This window comes from Centroberyx affinis, unplaced genomic scaffold (assembly GCF_046629955.1).
Source record: "Centroberyx affinis isolate AG114_WGS23_722 - 3 ecotype Tasmania unplaced genomic scaffold, CSIRO-AGI_Caff_v1 ptg005625l_1, whole genome shotgun sequence".
NCBI lineage: Eukaryota > Metazoa > Chordata > Actinopteri > Beryciformes > Berycidae > Centroberyx > Centroberyx affinis.
The window spans coordinates 303,597-325,482 of NW_027282831.1; the positions used below are offsets into that span (position 1 = coordinate 303,597).

The following is a 21,886-nucleotide window of genomic DNA, read 5'->3' on the forward strand; positions in this document are numbered from 1 at the left end:
AGTTTTGAACTGGGGAGTGGGAACACCTGGGAAGCTCTCATAAAAATTATTATCAGCCAATTGTCTATAGGTTTCCGTTTCATAGTCCTCCACATTTTGAACGGAAGGTTTTACAATAGCTGCAGTACATGACTGATGATAAGTAATAAATATGTAACTTTTTGTATAGAATCATTCATGTATATTAAAATTTCCGTCTCAAAACTACACAGTGCAGCTTTCACTACATGTAGTTCAACTTCTTGTTCAACTACATTTTATAGTGGTTTGATAGTTAAACAAAATATTTATATATTTAATTTTTAGTAGTTGGCATACAACTTCAAAAACAAACATCAGTTTAGCAAAAATCTGACATTGAAGCTGATGAAACCCAACAATCCTTATTCATTTTCTCATAGAATTTTCTATCCACTATGTTCTCCAGGACCAGTTGGCACATCTCTGGCCCTTGAACTATGCAGTTAATAAGGGTTTGTGAAAAGAGACCCTGGAGGAGACCCTCCAAGTACCAAGCAATAGGCCTAGCCCTTTTTGCCTCCATGAAAAATTGGCATGGCATTCACACTTCCTTGGTCACCTTCAGTAGGAGCCACAGCATTGAATTTCAAAAATATCTCCTTTTTCCCATTAGGTATAAAAATCTTAATACATCGCAGGGTTGAAAAAAAAAATCCAAAATATATTGATCACATGCATTACTAATACATACCTTGTGAATCAAGTGCCAAATTGAGGTTTCCCTCAGTTCCTTCAAACATTTCAAGCTGGACAAGAGGAGCTTCCATGCGCAAGTGTAGGAATTCTCTTCTAGGACCATGAGATCCACATCTTCTTCACTTGTCCCTTTGTCATCAGAAAACTTTACGGACATTCTGTAGTTGGAGCTGTCGTGTTAGAGCGTGTCAAATGATGCCTTCAAATGGAACTTGTGAGCTCGTGGTTACGACATGGGAAGTCGTGTACACGATATGCTTGGCGTTCAAGTGGTTAAGTCGTGAGAGCACCACTGCTAGGCAACACTGCTAGCGTTAATGTCGGCGTCTAGAGGCCACCATGGCTAACAATTTAGCTAGCTAGCGAGCGGGTAACGTAATGCAGGAAATGCAAAGGCATAATGACAGAGGAAAAAGATGAGGCCGTTGGGAATATCAACATTTTCCTCAGACATATTATAAAATTACTAAGAAAAACTCTATATGACTAAAATTACAATATATTAACTTACCATCCACCGAAAAATGAACTTCCGCCTCTGCATGGAACAGGAACAATTACATTTCTGCGCACAATTGTGTAATCTCCGGTGGAGATAGGGGAGTGGTAACCCCTTAATATGACCCCCTAAATAATCAGAACTGGTCAGTACAATCCCCCCAATAAAATATTATATTTGCCCTTACAAAAGATGACAAAGATGCTGGTTTTCCCACTGTAACCCCCATTAATAAGGAAACCACTCCCCACTACATTCTGAAACTTGATTGCGCCCAGGCGAGCTCATTTGTGAAGTTTGTGTTTGTTGATGGAGTGGAAATTAATAATGGTATGCCTTTGAATGTGCTAAACACATCTTTTGATATCTTTTTTTTAATAAATATAATCTATCTATGATGAAGATGAGTTTTGAATGTGTAGTAGATGAGGGATCACTGTTGTTCATCTCAGCCTGCTTTGCTAAATTGTAGCTGGTAAACTAGCATTATTGACGTTGGACTCGACCTCTCGTCAGTTAACTGGCCTAGCTGGCTGTGTTGATACCTTCCTCTAAATTTTTTGTTTGTAAAGCAATCGTAAGAGGAGGCAAGATATCAGATTTCATTTTCAAGCGACTATAAGTAAATTAATGGCTCGTCTAGCTACCTATACTGTAACATTAGACTACAGTGTAAACAACTTGCTGACATCCCACTTTTCCTGGTATACTGACGCAACATGTCCAAATTGTTACATTAGATCAGCCATGTTGTAATAAAGTAATCAGCTGGTCTCCTTCGGCAGGCATCAAAGACAGAAAGGAGAGAGAGAGAGATGAGGCAGAGAAGGACAATGAGGTGAGAATATAGTATTCATCATGATCACAGACTGGAGCTCTGTGTTAAATTCACGTCTCATAGGTATCTAGCTATCTATCTAGGTTTGCAATACACTTTAAATACAGTCCAATACCATAATGCAACCACACAACATATAAAATCAAAATGAATTTGTACCAAAGGGGGCCAATCACCCCAATGGCCCCACAGACCATCTCTTGAAGCAACAGAGTTCAAACTATATTAAACTCCAAGTAGCTATCACATCACCACCCCCAAAACCATAATTCAGCTGCAACATCCTGAGCTAATGTAGAATAGAATAGAATAGAATAGAATGATTGTCCATGCAAGGTGGAAAATCGCCTGGATGGATGGCTGAACAATGCCGATTCAAAAGTGATCTAAATGGAAGAAAGGTACAACAACAAAATACAGTTGGTCATATATAAATATTTTTTACACTTTATTTACATTACTTCTAAATGTTCTCTGTACATCATGGCCTTAAGTTTCATTTAGCAGTAAATGAAAATCACCATCTTTCACAATGTCAAAGGGACATAATATCTCTAAACCACCCACTTTAAAGTAACTAATAAAGTCTCAGTTTCTACTCAATCAACCCGTTGATTAGGTCTTTCCTTTGGCTTGACAAATTAAGGTGAATGACACTTTTATCAGAGTATTACAGAGATAAGGAGGAGATAGTGCAACAACAGCCAAGGTGATATTTTATAGTCTTGGCATAGTAAAACTTGTCTGTAGTTGCCGGGATACATTTAATTTTTCCCGACAGTAATAAAACTATTGAAGCCCTGTTAGGTGTTGTACATATTGTTCTGTGGTTGGTGTCAGTAATGTGAGTCTATCTCATGATAAGTAATTTGAGTGATATTTTATTCCTGCTGGTTTCCACCAATAATGCCCAAAAAAACCCTTTAAACATTGTCTATACCTGTGCCTGTGTATACCTGGCTTTATAGCACATTTAGAATTTTCACATCTTTCTCACATCTTAGGAATTACTGTAGGTTTTAACAAGTATTTGTATTTTATTGTTGCATTGTTTCTTTGCGTAAGGCCTGACAAGGGCATTGAACTGCAGTTGACCCCAGCGTTTTCCTTGCTATGACTAAAAGCCACAAATACAGGGGCTTTGAATGTGACTGTGCTGTCAAGGTCAGCTGGAAAAACAGCAGAAAGTCATGGAAATGGGAATACTACACAACAAAAGGGGAAGTGGCTCGCTGTTTCCTTGGCCTTCCACAAAAAGAATGACAGAGGAAATGTTATATTAGCAGTTTGACAGTCAGCATAATACAACACCAGGCATCTCCAGCGATGGCAGGGTGTCATGACAAAATGTGTTTTAGAAATATGCATAACTTTTTCTGCATAAAAAGTAATGACCGTTGGCAATCCGCCACAGCTACAGAGAGAATCATGCAAAAACGACTTCAGTCTGGAATCACTCACTACACCAGGCATGTTTGGAGCGGTTCATCAAACTCTGGAGCGTCTACTGCTTTAGCTCAATTCCTTTGGCCAGGTGAGAACAATGACATTTGAGCTTGTGGCACCAGATAACCGCATCGAGAGGCCTCTTCCAAGAGAACTACGGTACAATTTGTGAGAGTGAGAACGTAATTGTACCAACAACAGGAAACAACCCCAAAACACAAGGGTTTATGGGTATGAGATGACAGATGTTGACATCTGATAGCCAGCAGTTCCTTGTTTTGAAAGCCTAGCAGCAACAAAATTAAGCGAGGGTAAACCACAGTCTGGACTGATGCTCATATTCAGCCTCTTCTTCATCTTTTCTTAACTGGTATGAACACCAGAGAAGGTAAACTTGGTATATTTTTACTTGTATTACTTACTTAGGGTCCTTTCTAATTCAGATCGGTCTAGGCCAAGGATATATTAAAGGGGTGCCTTAATAATTTGATGCAGTCTTGCATTAGTTGCTTTAGTTCAGTGAGGAATGCCAACACTGGAGAAATGGAAACAAGGAATTTTAGGGAAACTGAAGGACAAAAGTAGAAATATGACGTATTGGGTGAAGATGAATAGGGACTAAAAAGACAAAAATAACAGACTAAACTTCAAAATGTCAGAGTATTGCTTGAAATTGGTGATAATATAGCTATTCTGTATTATGGAAGAAGAAAGTTAAAACTGGACGATGGTGTCAGAGATTGTTCCATAACCAGGTGGTCTTAGGTTCAGCATTGAGCAAGGCACTGAATCTCTACCTGCAATGAATGACTTTTTCCCCGTATGGCTACATAAAAAGCAAAAGGCTTATCTACAATGTTTGATTGTGAAATTATTCCACCTCAGAGAGGAAGAGCAGAAGGTTGCGTTAGAAATAGAGTAGCTGTCAACTGGAAGGTTTAATGGCTGCAAACGGATCTCATCTTTCACAACTCGCTTCCCCTCCCACTCAGCGATTGTGCTTTACAGCTTTACATCCATAAAATGGCATTCATAAAATGGTGAGAACGTGGAAAACTGCCTCTCTGTTAATGTTTAACTAATTACTTCAGAATGGTGCGAGAGATGCATCTCTCCAAGGACATATGGAGAATGAAGGGGATAGCAATATTGTCAGTCTATAAATGACATATTAGAACTACAGGAAAACAAAGTTATAAACTTTACCTCTTCTCTTCAATTTTTACTTGAAGACTTTTTTAATTTTAATATATTTTAGGCGAAAATTCTTTATGAATCAGGCCCCAAGGGTATGTGACTCTCTCTCTGTCAATATGAAAATGTATTTTTGTCTAAGAGAGATGTTCTTTGGAAAAAAGGCTTGTTGTCTATGGTAAACAAGATTTCAAACAAAGGATCAGATGTGCCTCTCTCCTCTTGTGAAAAGAATGATTCTCACGACGTTTTGGTGTGTTTTTGTAAAATTGCAATTTAGCCCTGCTAATAAAGCCTTTTTAATTTTCACAAGAGGAGAGAGTCGCCTTGGATCCTTTGTTTGAAATTTTTTTATTTTTGTCTGTTTTTTGCATATGGCTTCATATCACTGTCTTTTGTCCAGCAAAACAATATAAAGGTATGATCTACGCAAGCATTGCTTTTCCAAACAAAAACTCACTTTCTCAGTATCTCAATAACCAAATACCGAAAAGGCAAGTGCATTATGGATGAACTGAAAGACCTTCTAGATTGAGATGAATTGGTAGTCCTCTTGAAAACCTGATTCATCCCTACAGAAAACCTGAATTATCCTTGCCGGTAAAATACACAGGAGTTTCCTGGCAGTTAAGTGCAAACTGTTCCAAGCTATTACACTCAAAATGCCTGCTAAATAGTCAGTATAGTCAATACTAGTCAATAAGAAGATATCTGACACAGCCAAAGTTGCTGTCACTGTCAGGTCTCTCTTCACCAGATCCATATTTAGAGTCTCACTGTTAATGTATCACCCAGTGCTGTGAATGGGAGGGGAGATTCTAGCCATGGCTACATATAGACGTTTACCCGCCGCCCTTATACCCACTCTCTTAGTGTGGAGTTCAGACTCTGACAGGCAGACAACATGGGGAAAGGTTTCTACATCAGTAAAACCGTTGGGGTGGTGGCCATAATCCTGGGCGCGGGAGCCGTGGCCACTATCATCGCTCTGTCCGTCGTTTACTCTCAGGAGAAGTCCAAAAATAATGACGTCTCACCAACGAATGGAGGAGCAACGACCACAACGCCGGGCCCAACAACAGGCTCAACGGCAGGCCCAACAACAGGCTCAACGGCAGGCCCAACAACAGGTCCGACGGCGTCCTCAACGGCCCCCCCAACGCCTGAACCCTGGGACAAATACCGCCTGCCTAAGAGCCTGGTACCGGATCACTATAACGTCACCCTGTGGCCGCGACTGACTCCTGATGAGCTGCTTGGATACTACTTTACAGGTAAGGCTTTAAGGAGAACAGAGATTGGGATGAAGAACAATGGAATGACGCTAGATATAAGTATAGCTAGACGGGAAAATGTGAGAGGAAGTGAGAATTCTGAGAATTTGCATGGCGATTCATAAAGGTATTCAGTTATGAATCGCCATGCAAATTCGCCATGCAAATTCTTCTGCCACAGGGGTAGCACTATGTTCAAGAATTCATGTTTAATTTCCCGATGGCCTAGAATAGCCTTGTCCCCTTCGTGAAGATGAAAAGCTTCCTCCTGAAGCTAGAAGCCACAAAACAGTGGTTCTTGTCTGTGATGTTGTGTCCAAGGGTATACAGTATGAATAACGTGTGTATGCAGAAACTCATTTGTATTCCCCTTTAAATGTGAACAGATCTCCCTTATGGATGCTGTACTATGGGGGTCATTTGAGCTCTTTAAACTTCATATCTCCATTTTTTCTTTTTTTCTTTTTTTATTGCAATTGTTAGATAATATTGTGACAATATAATTTATAATTCTTTATCCTAACATGCCACAAAATACATGGAGTTCCCTACTGCCAGAAAAGCTGATATTTTGGATAATTGTTGCAGGATATTTACTTTTGTGTATTGCCATATTTAAATGCATTTGCAACTTTTTAAACTTTTAACTTTCAACTTTTTTCAGGCAAAATTAGTTATTTATCACCTCCATTTGGGGTCCCAACTCCCTATCTACTCTTACAAAGTTGGGACCCTCTAGAAACAACCCATTTTGGGTCCCAGTGCACAGTTGGCAAACAGCAACGTCTTCTTCCTCCTCTTTAACTTCTTCATCTTGTCCTTCTTCCCACTATTCATTTTAATTTAAGGCACTTCCATGTTGTTTCAGGTGAGTCCAGCGTGGAGTTTGAGTGTGTTGAGGAGACTGACCTGATCCTGATCCACTTCAACAAACTGGTGCTCACCCAGGATGCAAGACTCACCTCAGTCGGTGGTGGGGTCACAGCCCCTTCCATCAAGTCGTCCACGGTCAAGGTTGAGACTCAGTACCTGGTCCTAGAACTGACTGGTAAACTGGTGAAGGGCCACAGGTACCATCTCCACACTAAATTTACTGGAATACTGGCTGATGACCTGGGAGGCTTCTATAGGAGTGAATACATGGAGAATGGAGTTAAAAGGTATGTTCATTTGGTGTCAGATAAGATAATGGAACATGGAACATGCTGGAGGCAGTAGAAAAGTGTTTCCTAACGGATTGAGAACATAGAACACATTCTTCTAAAAAGAAGTTGTTACACTATGAAATCAAGAAATGTCTACTGAAAACTTGTGAGGCAACATAGCTTAGATGTAATTGTAATGTAAATGTAATTGAAAGTGTTTAGCATTATCATCACCTAAAACAGGACAAGACATATCCATGAAGAAGGAACTGTCCTACTCAAACAACCCTCCCCCTCGCCAAAGATAATTTAGATACAGGGATGCCATTTGGTTTTGCTTGAGCCACTGCGACCCAAAACGCCTGTAAATGGTTTTGCACCACTCAGATGTTTGATATGGGGTATACTGGGTACTTGACATAATGTCCAATACCTTCAGTTTAAGAATTCACATACAGTATGTTAATCTAATGGTGTAGGGCAGTCCATAGTCCAAGAACCTGAAACTAGAAAGTTGAGACTTTGTTTCTAGTAATGGGACACAATCACTGATACAACCTAACTATCATTGGCCATAGAAATAACATTTCAAAACTGAACCATGTATTTTTCTTCTCAGGGTTGTTGCCACCACTCAGATGCAGCCAACAGATGCCAGAAAGGCTTTCCCCTGTTTTGACGAACCAGCTATGAAAGCCATTTTCCACATCACTCTGATCCATGACCATGGCACCATAGCCCTGTCCAATGGCATGGAGATAGGTTAGTACTCCACTACAATGATTTGCTATTCTTTACTGTCGTTAGAACCAATGGTTGTGAAATGGTTGTGATTCTTATTATGAGACATTATGATAGCATTAGAAATTTTGAACATGAATAAATGTTCACACACATTCAACAAATGTTCATCAATGATGATTGATTGGACAGTATTATTTCTACAGTCCTGGACAAAAGGAGTGACATGTATAAGGAAGCCAATATTGGGCCATCATTTTGTTACAACTGAATTTATAGAGAGAACTAAGATGAGGGAAAGACTGATGGAATAGAATGACAGTAACCTGATTACAAAAAAGAATAATATCACATTTAATCTATTACTGATTGCAACTGAAAGCAGATAATTACAAATAAGTAAAAACTTACACTGGAAAATTTGAAAGCAACCTTTCCAATGAATAGGCTACTACTTTCATGTGTTGTCATCTGGGTTTAGATATGCATGTGAATGGCTATGTCAACTGTTTACTAATTTTCCTAACACGAAATCAAACCAAATCAAAATTCAATAATAACATTTATCACATTTCATTTATCTTCCACAGAAACAAGAAATGAGACCATGGATAATGGCACGAATGTGCTGATCACAGTTTTTGAACCAACCAAGAAAATGTCCACGTACCTCTTGGCGTTTATTGTCAGCGACTTTGCCTTCGTTAACAACACTGTTGATGACGTTTTGGTAATAGTCCCCAAAGACCTTTGTTCATCTTTTATAGATGTAATTTGTAAGTTTCCTGCCCATGACCTGCCCATATGTTGACAGCATATGGGCAGGTCATGGGCAACATGTAGGACCTGTTATCCTCTTTGCCAGTTCCTATAGAGGGCTTTCAGGTGATACAACGCACCCTCTGGCGGCCATGTTGTAGGTACTCAGCTCTTGGGTAACACTGGCAGTGAACAGCTGAGTCCATTTCTAAACATACAACGTGGCTCTTTCAACAGACTTGAAGAGACATAGTTATTTTTTGTGCTATTTTGACTGGGAGTAATTTCTGGGACTGGGAATAATATGTCTGATCGATTCTGTATGTGGATGTAATTTTGTTAGCTAATTAACCATATTATCCAGTCAGCTAACTATTACTATCTGGTTGTAAACACAACTGATTTGCCTGCCCCGCTAACATTAGCGTTATTTGGCTAGTAGTCGCATGTTAACATTAAAGAGTCAACCCCGAACTCAAATGTGGGTAAAGGCTGACATCTAATGATAAAAATCATGCTACTGAAATTGCCATCTGCTATTGGCTGATCTTTGGTGCCAGTGATGTCACCTTCTATATCTTTAACATCAGTTGCTTTACTAGATTAACCTGCTGGCTGCTAACAAAGTCAAAAACCAGCTGTTTGTTTAGGTTAACTGAGCTGACTCTTCTCAAGCTACAACTCGGAGTGTTTTGGAGTAGAGACTACAACATGATGCCATTAATGTGCTTACAATAATTTAAAACCATTTCTGATAATGGCATTAAAGCTAAAATGTTTTGTGTGTTTTACTGTGCGTGTACTGTATGTGTGATGTGGTTTTAGATCCGTATCTTTGCTCGGAGGAATGCTATTGGTGCAGGGCAAGGAGAATACGCCCTTAACGTCACTGGGCCCATCCTCAAGTTCTTTGAGAAGTATTACAATGCCCCCTACCCACTGCCCAAGTCTGGTAAGCCCATCACAGATGACGATTTGGATTTGAATGAGTCAAAAACAGATAAAGTAGATGAAGCCTTGTTCTGAGGTCTTTGCTCATAAGAAATCGGAGGCAGGCTTATTGGTTAAACCTCAGTGGGCAGAGCCAAGAGCCACAGTTTTTCAGAGCTCAAGTTAGCTAACTGGCAAACTTAATGGCATACAAGGAATTCTGGTCAAAATATAAATAAAAATATGGCTAGCTTACTACCTTCCATATGGCTAGTTTGAATTTGGAAGCTCAGCTAGGCTAACTAGCAAACCTAGATAATTTAATATGGCTAGATTTAATTTTTCAGTGCTTCATCATACCTCTTGCCTTTTTCACTGTCTAACCTTACTTAGCCAGAAACACTGTGGTTCTTTGGCTCCGCCCATTGAGGTTTAATTCAACCAATGAGATTATTTCTCCTTCCAGAGCAGTTTGTGTGGAGTTGGCGTTTTAATTTGTTTTTTGTATAACTAAAACTTGGCGTGACATTTCAAATGGGCCACACCCACAAAGTGTGAGACAAGTGATATGACGAGCTCTATTTCTATGGGCAAAACAAAAAATCAACATTTTCTGTGGTTGCTTTTCTGTATTCTGACAATTTATGTTAAATATATGGTGTAATTAATCTGTCGTTACCTTTTCACGGTTATCAAAGGACTGCAAAAGAACATTTTAATGATAATGCAGTCCTTTGACAACTGCAAAAATGACAAATCTAATGCATGATAGATCAAAGATAGTTCTGTACAGACTACCAGTGATTATAGTACTAATGCAGGCTAGAAGAATGCCTACCACTAGTACTGGTCGGACTTCCAGAATGGCTACCACAGTATAATACAATCAACATATCTATTTCTATAAACAATTCCTACAATCTCCAATGAAAGGATTTTGGTCTACAACTAAACTTAATCCAATTTTTGGACCCAGATTTAGTAAATGTAATCTCTCTCTGCTACACATTTTGAGCCCTAACACATACAAAATGCAAGTCTAGATCCAGGCTAATCCATGTGCATGTAACTGATCCTTTATACTATCCTATGTATAGTTTATTGAGGCTAGAATTATCTGCAGAGATCTTAGGGGTGGCTGTATCTTTCTGCATTTTTATTACACATTGATGTGAGAAAAAGATGTATCAATGATTGACAGATGAAACTTGATAACTCTAATTGTTATATTGGCTGTTGTAACAGTTGCAGATCTGTTAAGGTCTAAGTGTCCATGATGATGTTCATTATTGTACAGTATATCACAGAGGTGTGACCAAGTCAACTTTGCTAGAGTCCCAAGTCACTCTCAAGTCTTGAGGCACAAGGCAAGTCTCAAGTGTAAATGTAAAAGTCAAGTTCATGTCATTAATGTCAAGTCTCAAGTCTAAATGTAGAACAGCAAGTCAAGTCAGAACAAATCAAGAGTCCAGTATCAATTTAATATCTTAAAGAAAATACAATATCTATGACTTTTCAATATCTTTTGTCAAGACTTTAGAAAACTTTTCAAGTCAGCAAAGTACAAGTCAAAGTCAAGTCCCAAGTCACCAGAACCCAAGTCAAGTCTCAAATCTTCTCTTCATGCATCAAGTCAAGTCTCAAGCAATTACAATTGTGACTGGAGTCTGACTCAAGTCCAAGTCATGTGACTCGAGTCCCCACCTCTGGTATATCATTTAGAGAATATTGGCTTTTAAAAACTTTTTTTAAACATGTATGAAACTTGATTTCAAAAACAATGATCTGATCTTAGAGTCCGTTTTCTGTTTGCAAGTCATATGAAACTCTTATAAAAAACTATTTTCTTTTCAAAGGTATTGATCTTTTTTTTATCCTTACAGTACATGTCATGTCAATCAATTAACAACAATTAATCTACTTTCTTATACAGATCAGATAGCTCTACCAGATTTCAACGCTGGAGCCATGGAGAACTGGGGTCTGATCACATACAGAGAGACCGCTCTGCTCTACGACACCAAGTTCTCCTCCAACTCCAACAAGCAGAGGATCGCTGCCATCATTTCTCATGAACTGGCTCACATGGTTGGTTTTTTAGCGCTCAAAATAGTATTACTTCACTGTCCTTTGCCTTACTTTGATGTCACAGCTCCCATTTGCTTCTTTTTTTTATGGTGGCCATTGCTGTCCTCTAAGGAGCTGTTTATGCCTCATTTAGCCGAGATCTTAGAGTAGCATGGAGATACACAACATAAGAAGAACGCTTGAACCTGACCACTGTAATGTTCTTCCATTCGAGAATATACTAGTATCTGCTTCTCAAATGGCAATTGATCCTAAACTCTTGATATGTGATCTGTACTGTCCCTTCAGTGGTTTGGAAATCTGGTGACTCTGAGGTGGTGGAACGACTTGTGGCTGAATGAAGGCTTTGCTTCCTATGTCGAATACCTGGGAGCGGACCATGCTGAACCGTCATGGAACGTGGTAAGGATGTAGGTTTTTGAGAGATGACAGGTGAAGAATTTCCCATTTTAGGTGCCAATCTTCCAAGTAACATCTGGGGTGCCCATTTCAATATTCACGCAATCTCAGTCTTGGACTCGACAAGGTCTTTGAATAACAATGGTCTTGTATTTCTCTCACACCAGAAAGACCTCATCGTGCTCAGTGACGTCCACAGGGTGTTTGCGGTCGATGCCCTGGCCTCGTCTCACCCGCTGTCCTCTAATGAAGACGACATCCAGAAACCAGCGCAGATCAGTGAGCTGTTTGATGCCATCTCATACAGCAAGGTAGCCTCCTATATCTGCAGGCCTAAAGAGCAGTTCGACACGTTTGCCTTTTCCCGCTTTCTAAACTTAAGGTCACTCTACCCAGGTTCCACTGTAAACTTCTCTCCCACAGACATTAGTTTCATGAGTATATCATTTTGGATCTAATCTTTAATATTTCATATATTTGTAGATTCACAATGACCCTCAAACAGTGGTGGAAAGTAACTAAGTACATTTACTCAAGTACTGTACTTAAGTACAATTTTGAGGTACTTGTACTTTACTTGAGTATTTCCATTTTATGCTACTTTGTACTTATACTCCACTACATTTTAGAGGGAAATATTGTACTTTTTACTCCATTACATTTATTTCACATCTATAGTTACTAGTTACTTTTCAGATCAATATTTTATATTTAAAACATTTCATCATCTTAATAAAATAACTAAAATAACATTGTTATAGATTAGAGTACCCAAAAGTATAGCTAAATTGTTAAGATTAGCTTCACGTTGACAACTTTAAAATGCTGCTTACATGTACATGTATGTCAATAAATCAGTATTAATATTCCAATAATTTATGAAAAATATAACTCTCTAAATGGGGACAGTTTGCATAATGAGTACGTTTACTTTGATACTCTAAGTACATTTTGCTGCCAATACTTATGTACTTTTACTTAAGTAAGATTTTGAATGCAGGACTTTTACTTGTAATGGAGTATCTTTACATTGTTGTATTGCTACTTTTACTTAAGTAAAAGATCTCAGTACTTCTTCCACCACTGCCCTCAAAACAGAGATCCTTCATCTGAATTTGAAAACAACTTCAAAAAACCTCTCTCTCCTCCCTCTCTCTCCTTCTCTTCAGGGAGCGTCTGTTCTGAGGATGCTGTCTGATTTCCTGACTGAAGAAGTCTTCACAATGGGACTCAGTGTAAGGATGAAGATATTTCACTCAAAAAAGAACAAATTTCAATATCAGGCTGGGGCTCAAGTCCTTTTTAATCCCTTCGAATTATAATTTTTTTCAAAGTTCAAATTTTGAAACGTTAAGGCAATACTTGAAAATTGAATGTTCTGTCCTTGGCCAATTAATTTTAGAGTCTCTTTACATTTTGAAGTGACTGGATTGACCCAGCCCTGTGGCACACACTCTACAATCGCATACAGTAACTGTTAGATTCAGCAATGAGGGTCACAGAGAGAATGATTGAATTATATCAAATAACATTTCCACATGTAGCCATGCAACACATACTCACAACCAGGCCTTAGGCCCCAATAGTACCTGATGCATCCTAATTTTTCTACTGAATGCTGTAATAAGCTTGTATTGACCCAGTGAACACTTTGGCCTGATACAGCTTTGAACAAAATGATTCCAGGAATTAAAAACTGAATCACTGGAGACTGAAAAGATCCAGATCCCTCACTGACTAAGTTTACATGCAACCTCATATAAACACTTAATTTGGACAAGGGTAACCTGTCCAAATTAAGCCTGATTGAAATGAGTTGAAATTTGCAGGACCTTGGTTAACCTTTGAAAATGTATTCAACTGGAGAATTTCTGTCCAAGAGCTCTATGCATATGGCAACTTTGACTATGCATTTCACCCACACTTTACATGGCAATGTGACAATTTAGTTTCTTAGATTCCTTGTTAAAAGAAGGCAAATTCACAATACAAATCTGCTCAAATGAGTTAAAGGGACATTAAGTAATCTGTGAGCTTTATCGACCTCTATTGGCAACTGGTTGGAATTGCAGCAACATTGATAGAACTTATCTCCTCCTGTACTAGTTTCTGACACAACAATCAGTCAATTCAAGAGGTGGATTTTCTTCAAAACTGGCATGCAGAGGTCAGATTAGATTTTTAGATTTTGTACTGACTGAAATGAAAGTGAATTGACCCCAACGCTGGTTCACCACTACACAAAAAATATATGCCTTCAAAATATAATGACTTAAAATCTCTTTCTGTCCTGCAGACCTACCTGAACGCATTTGCCTATGGGAACACAGTCTACACAGACCTGTGGGACCATCTCCAAACAGTAAGTTTAATTTAAGTTTTAAATTGAGCTGATGCATTTATCATCAGGACAGCCTTTACCGTAAGATGCAACACCATTGTAACACCATTTTCTTCCTGTCTGTTCTCTTCCACAGGCGGTCGAGGCTAACAGCATCCAGCTTCCTCAGACAGTCCATAATATCATGAACCGCTGGGTGCTGCAGATGGGCTTCCCTGTGGTAACCATAGAGACCGCCACTGGAACCGTGACCCAGAAGCACTTTCTCCTGGACCCAGATTCCAACGTTACTCAGTCATCTCCCTTCAAGTACGTACCTCTTCTGCCTTCCTCCCATCCTTTCCTCCTGCTACACCCAGAGTCCAGCGTCACTGTTACATCTCCCTTTACTGAGCTATCATTGTTTTTCTTTTAATACTACTCCTACTACTACTTCTACTACTACTACTAGTACTACTAATACTAATAATAATACTGCTACTAGATCTGAGCAGCAATTCAGAACTGAGCATGAATGCCTGCAATGCTGTAGTATACAGCAAGGAACAATACAATATAAATGCAATATAATTGTTAAAAACAAATGTGTGTGAAAGTGTGAAAAAAAAAAAATAATTACAGGATGATAGGGTGCAAAATAAAAGAAGCCAAACATACTGAGACAAAGAAAGAACGAACAAAAAATATGTACAATATTAAAATATACCAAAAAATTAAATACATATACAGTATTAACTAAGTGAAAAATTTTAATATAAAAATATCAGCATTATATGCAATATATAATGTACATAAGAAAGAATATGGGAATATACGTATGTATGTTTTCTTGTAGGACAGAAAACAATTATGTATATTTCGAGCTCATACACATGATGTGCAAAATGTTGTCTTTTCTTACCTTCTCTCCTTCTTTCTTTCTTCCTTTGCTCCTCATTCCTTTGTAATCCGCCTATATTGTAAGAGTACATCAGGACATAAATGATACATCCTCCGCTTTCCAGTCAATGGAAAAGACCGATAAATAAACACGTAAAGATAAAAAATATGTAGCATCATGTATAGGTTTGATAATACTTGTGTTTTCCCACAGCTATGAGTGGATCGTCCCAATCAGGTGGATGAAGAACACAGTCACACAGCAACAACAATGGCTGGAGACCAAATCAGGTAGGATATATAAACACCAACATGGTTTTGGTGCACAGAAGTAATGACTTGTGTCAGTTTGTATCTGACAAGCTAATGGATGAAGATAAAGTTGTTGGAGTTAGATGCAAAGTTGTTGCAGGCCACTGATGGGGGGCTAAAATAAACTAGTGAGACCGGTGTTTTTAATGCAAATGAAACTTCACAGTAGATTCAAACCAAATGCAATGCAATTTCTTGTTCTAGTGCAGTGGTTCTCAACGTGGGGTCCGGGGACCACCAGGGATCCTTGAGGGGGTTCCAAGGGGTCCCCAGCAAATTGATGAATTGTGAAACTTCACAATTATTTAATTGACAAGAAATTAACACAATTAGAGAATGCAGAAGAATGACTATTTTGGTCATAGTTTCACTGTTATCTCACTACTTACAACACAGATAGTCATGGAGTTCTGGACAAATTCTCAGATTTGGGTCCGAGAGAAACAATCTCATCAAATGGGGGACCGTGGCCCTAATGTGGACTGAATTTGGGGTCCTTGATATGAAAAAGGTTGAGAATCACTGTTCTTGTGGGTTAGAATGATGACTAATTGCGATCTCCCCTTTCGATGGACCTGTAGCCACAATTGAGGCTATGAAGGCAACAGGAGATGACTGGGTGCTGGCCAACCTGAACGTGGTGGGCTACTACAGAGTTAACTATGACCAGCGCAACTGGGATAGACTCCTCACTGTCCTGGACACCAACCATGCGGTGAGACACACGCTGTCTGACACATTATCACTAGGAGCAACTTTTTGGGCAACTTTTCAGGCAACATTGTCCAATGAAAAGGCCTGATTATGTGCTGACTTCTTGATAGTTGTGCAGTAGTAGTGATAGGGATATTAATGTTTTTTTTTTATTTGTTTTTAGCTTATTCCAGTGATCAACAGAGCTCAGTTGGTGGATGATGCCTTCAACCTGGCCAGGTAAGTCTTGCTGCTAAAACATACATAATACATAATACATAATACATATGATGATGATGATGATGATGAGAATGATCATTATCATCATTGAAGTGTATCATTTGACAATCCCTTATCATAAACAAATGAGACCATCACACTGAAGATTGGCAGCCTCTACCAGCCTCTGTACTGCATTTTATATTGTGTACCCACTGGATTGGATTTTGTAGGAAATCTGCTGAATTACTTTATGGTACAAGGGAGAGATTGCTTTACAGCACAAAGCAGGTAGAGGGCGCTGTTGTTTCAGCCAAACACAGCTAAAGCGTTCAGAGTTTCTGGCAATGGCAGATGGTGGAAGGAGTGAAAGGCCGATGGAAAACTCACTTCCAACATGTTTATCCTCTTCAGTAAAATGACACACGTAACACTATCAAGGACACAGGTGAACCACACTGAAATGGTATGCAAAAGATCCAGGAGGTCCCATTCATTTCTCCCCACAGAGCAAAGATCATCTCTACAGTGTTGGCCCTCAACACCACCAAGTACCTGAGCAAGGACACGGAGTACATGCCCTGGGAGTCCGCCCTGAACAACCTCGACTTCTTCTACCTCATGTTCGACCGCAGCGAGGTTTACGGTCCCATGCAGGTTGGCCCGCTCTCAGCAAAACCCGTCATGGGGGAAAAAAAACTTCAAAGAAACAAAACACCAATAATTTCCTCTAGATGTCATGCTAGTGCTTACCCAGCTCCATCTCTCTCTTCTTCAGGCTTATCTAAAGAATCAAGTGACCCCTCTGTTTAACCACTACAAGAATATCACTGACACCTGGGCGAAAGTACCTGATGGACACATGGACCAGTGAGTAGACAAAAACATTAGGCCTCTGCTAACAAATCTGAACATAAAGCTTTTAATACAGGCACCGAAAAATATGTCACTCGCCAATTAGACAATATTCAGTCATTAACAGCAGTGCTAGATAGAGTTTTTGTTTTGGCTCCACCAACAGTTCACTTGCAGTGACATTAACATTGTTTTTTACGCCTTTATGAGTGGGAGCCAGTGGTCTGAAAGATGTGGCTTAGCACAGACAGGAGATGTAGACTAGTCATGTGTGCAGGGGGAAAACACCTGTGCTTCTCTGCTAGTGCCCATCACTGGCTTTGTTTACATGCACAGAGACTTCCCTTTGTAACCTGGTTATTCAAATCACCTAGTTTTGGGTCGATGCATTTAATATCATACAGATCAATGAGATCATACTCTGATTATTGGAAACCTGGTTAAGATGTCTGGCTTACTGCCATATTAAAGTTACTATGGAATGGATACATCTTACTGCTTTCACTTTTGGCTTTCACCATCTGTGTAAACTCAGACCCACACAGCATTATGGGTACATTTTGATGTCAACAAAAAACATGGGAGCATCTTTTCTTTCCTCTATATTAGAGGTAAGCTACTTTTGCTCATTCAGACAATTTTGTTTTTCACCCAATAGAGGGCTTTCAGGTGATGTAACACACCCTCTGGCAGCCATATTGGAGGTCCACAGCTCTTGGGCAACAATAGCTGTAAACAGCTGATTGCATTTTGAAATGTACAACTCTCTCAATACAATTGAATAGACATGGTTAATTTTTGTGCATTTTCTTTACTGGGAACTGATAGTTTCATCAGTGATATATTTTATCATTTTTGTTATAACAATGGAGTAAGATAATGTCAGCTTGTTAGCTAGCTAACCATAGTATCTGGTCAGCTAACCATCACTGACTTGTAAAAACATACGATTTGCACACTAACTAACATACCTAGTATAGGCTAGTGTTAGTAGTGGATAGAATCTGTTTTTTTCTGTTTTTGCTAAATTAGCTGGCTAGTTAGTTAGCTAATAAAGCCAAAAACCAGTTGTTTGTTCAGGTTAACTGAGTATACAACAATAAGAATACAATACAATACAATACAACTACAACTACCTGAGTTTTGCCCCTGCTCCTCGTAGTCCCCTTCCTCCTCTTCTTCTGTTTTAACGGTCCTCCTCCCGCTTTTCCTTCCTGTCCTCCTTATTCTTCTTCTCCTATTGATAGGACTATTCTTCCTCCTTCCTTTCCTAATCATACTCTTCCATGTTGTCTTTTCTTCTCAATCCTCCTCTTCCTCCTCCTCCTCCCGCAGGTATAATCAGGTGAATGCTATCAGAATAGCTTGCAGTACGGGCATCCAGGAATGCCAGGATCTGGTCAAGGGTTGGTTCAGAACATGGATGAACAACCCCGACAACAACCCGTGAGTATATGCATCTGTCTGCCTTACTACCAGCTAGTTAGTTAGTTAGTTACTGTATTTAGTTAATTACTTACTTAGTCAGTTACTTCACCAGTCAGTTTGTCACCAGTGTCCATGGGAATGGAAGGCCTAACTATCTACTTTCATGCTGTACCCACATTATACTCTGGGATTATTAATTGTTGATGGCAAGGATGATATTAACTATAAATTTTAGTTGAAAACTCACCCCACCCAGCAAGTATATTCATCCTTTTTTTTAAATTATTAAAGTATTTAAATAATGGTCATTGCTTCAAATCTCCCCTAGCATCCACCCCAACCTGTGGTCGAACTTTTAATGGCTTAAGTGTAACTTTATGTCCTTAGAGCACTGAATCTAAACGATGTCATTTTTCTTAAGGATCCACCCCAACCTGCGTTCCACTGTGTACTGCAACGCCATCGCAGCAGGGGGCGCTGTAGAGTGGGACTTCGCCTGGTCGCAGTTTAAGAACGCCACCATTGCTATCGAGGCCGACAAGCTTCGCTCTGCCCTGGCCTGCACCAAGCAACCCTGGCTGCTCAACAGGTCTGCTCACACACATCCGTATCAATAGTGTGTCATAATAAAAAAAAAAAAAAAAAAATACTAAAACATAAAGCAACTAAGCTAGTAAGTTAAGCATCAAAAGCAGTAGGGAGGGTTGACGTGTGTTGTGATTGGAAGTGGTAGAGAGAGCGTGAGTGTCAAGATACTTGTAGCGTCCCTAGGCCAAATCACAATTACTGACCAGCACACGCACACACTTAATATGTCTGTTGTTCTGTTTGTCCCCTATTCAGGTACCTAGAGTACACTCTGGACCCAGATATGATCCGTAAGCAGGATGCCACCTCCACCATCGTCTACATTGCCAACAACGTGATTGGTCAGTCTCTGGCCTGGGACTTCGTCAGGGCGCGGTGGTCATACATCTTCAGTCAGTGAGTACAACGCGATGCTCGTCATTTACTAACGTCACCGCCTGCTGTCTCCCTTCCTATGAAATATGAGTGAAGCTTCTGACACATACAGTAGTGCTGGCAGTCCGACCGAGGCACTCGATCTGCGGTCTAACGGTTTCTCAGAGCGAACCGAGACAGCCGAGTGTCAGAATTTGCCCGTGACCTGAGTATTTTGTTGGGACCAAAAAGTGTGCACTGGCCTTTACAGTTATATAAATGCAGTTGTAATGGTGCGCTGGGCAAGGCTGTACCCAATCTCCTGTGACCTAGGATTTTGACAGGCTGATCTAGATCATAATCACATAATAAAAAATGCATTGTAACACAATCACACAATAGCAGATAGGCTGCTTTACAATCGTACAAGTGTTGTTCATTAACAGTGACAGCTTGCATGGACCAAGCAGGCTCAGTGTAATTCAAACCCTGCCTCAGCTAACCTTCGCTCCCGATTCTCCATAAAACAGCTAAGCTTCCCCTTGGTATTACTATACAACTTGATTCTATGAAGAAGCCAAATTGTGTTGATTGGCATGGGTTTAGGTCCAAACTGAGAGAAAATATAGCAGTGATGAACCTTAACATCCAAAAGAAAATTCACACTGCTTGCACTTCATTCCTGTGATGAAACCAGACAGGGTTGTTTTCGCAAAACATAGGCTTATGAACGGTGGATATCAGTTTAATTTGCGTAGAAATGTCCCAGTTATCACTCATGTCTTGGTCTTGTTCTGTCTCGAAGGTATGGTGGTGGATCCTTCTCCTTCTCCAACCTCATCAACGGAGTCACCAAGAGGTTTTCTACTGAATTTGAGCTTCAGCAGGTTAGCCGTTTTAAAGATTTTTCTCCACAATGTTTTTCACTCAATAATGAATGCTGTTTATTCTTTCCCACCATCAAACAAACCACTGCTGTCATGGGGGGAACCTTGTACCTCCAATTTGAGGGATTTTTACCCTTAAATTGCCAGAAACTCATATTGTGTTTTCTTTGCCTTGACAGCTGAAGCAGTTCAAGGTGGACAACTCTGAGGTCGGGTTCGGCTCCGGGACGCTGGCAGTGGAGCAGTCCATCGAGAGAACCATCGCCAACATTAAGTGGATTGCTGAGAACAAGCAGCAAGTTCTGGACTGGTTCGACACTGAGTCTAAATCCTAAGGAGGCTCTGCGTCCGTTCTGTACTCAATTCACATTCCGTTTGATTAATTTAAGAATGTTTTATTTTTAGCAACTCCGACATGCATTTCACATACCTTGAATTGAAAGTGTATTTAGATCTAAAGTGTATTATAGGCATTTGAGAATGTACAGAAGAGTTATATTTTTCACAAATTCTTGTTCATATCAACCTTGAGCTTCAATTTGACCTAGGATACCTAAAATGCAGCTCTTTGCTTTTCTAAGAGCTAAAAGTGCAGTAACTCTCACAACTCTATGCTACTTTTTTGTGGTTTTCCTGTTTGATAGAAACGGTTAAAAACATTTTTTAACTGCATCCAATGGTTGTTTCATCAATTAATTAATAATGTTTTCATGATTCATTCTGTGTATCATTAAAATAGCCGTTACTTAAGAAGTGTTTAGGTAGAATAATATATATTTGTATCTACTGTATATCATCACCTTGATCATCAGCAGCAGCAGCGGCAACAGCAGCTGAAAAAAACACACAGAAGCAAACCAAATATATTTTTATGATACCTTTGAGTCAAACTCAACATTCAGGTGACAAAAGCACCAAAATAAAGTTTTTTTTCCACAGTATTTTTATATTTTAAGGCAAATAATTGAACTTATTTCTATTTCCTATCATGCCATTAGTCTCACAGTACAAAATAATTTATAGCAAGCATGCATTCCAATACAAGACACTCCTTCCTTTATTTATTGCTCAGTCAAAAGCTTTATGTTTCCTGGTTATGACGGCTATCTCCTTTTCCTCCTAGTCAGCCTGAATCAGCAGCAGTCCTAGTTCTGCTTTTATGTTTTAGTGAACAAAAATCTTTAGATGAATCATAATTGCAGGAACAGGGGCTGGAACAGTTGAAGTGTTTCTCAAAATAAGCTCCAGCAAATATCCCTATGAATATGAATATACAGAATATTACAAAAACTACCTTGGA

General features: G+C 39.4%; 1 protein-coding gene across 1 annotated transcript; it reads left to right on the top strand.

The window, feature by feature from the left end:
* Window positions 1-5,598: 5,598 nt before the first annotated feature.
* LOC139667547 (aminopeptidase N-like) lies at window positions 5,599-21,035 on the top strand. Its single transcript, XM_071547032.1, is given in 21 exon segments — window positions 5,599-5,968; window positions 6,837-7,128; window positions 7,733-7,879; window positions 8,452-8,584; window positions 9,439-9,565; window positions 11,477-11,631; window positions 11,920-12,033; window positions 12,198-12,341; window positions 13,200-13,265; window positions 14,327-14,392; window positions 14,508-14,680; window positions 15,465-15,541; window positions 16,144-16,277; window positions 16,440-16,495; window positions 16,984-17,131; window positions 17,253-17,344; window positions 18,665-18,775; window positions 19,179-19,346; window positions 19,601-19,741; window positions 20,505-20,586; window positions 20,766-21,035. Coding segments are annotated over 21 exon segments (2,952 nt in total). The 3' UTR covers window positions 20,922-21,035.
* The last annotated feature ends 851 nt before the right edge of the window (window positions 21,036-21,886 follow it).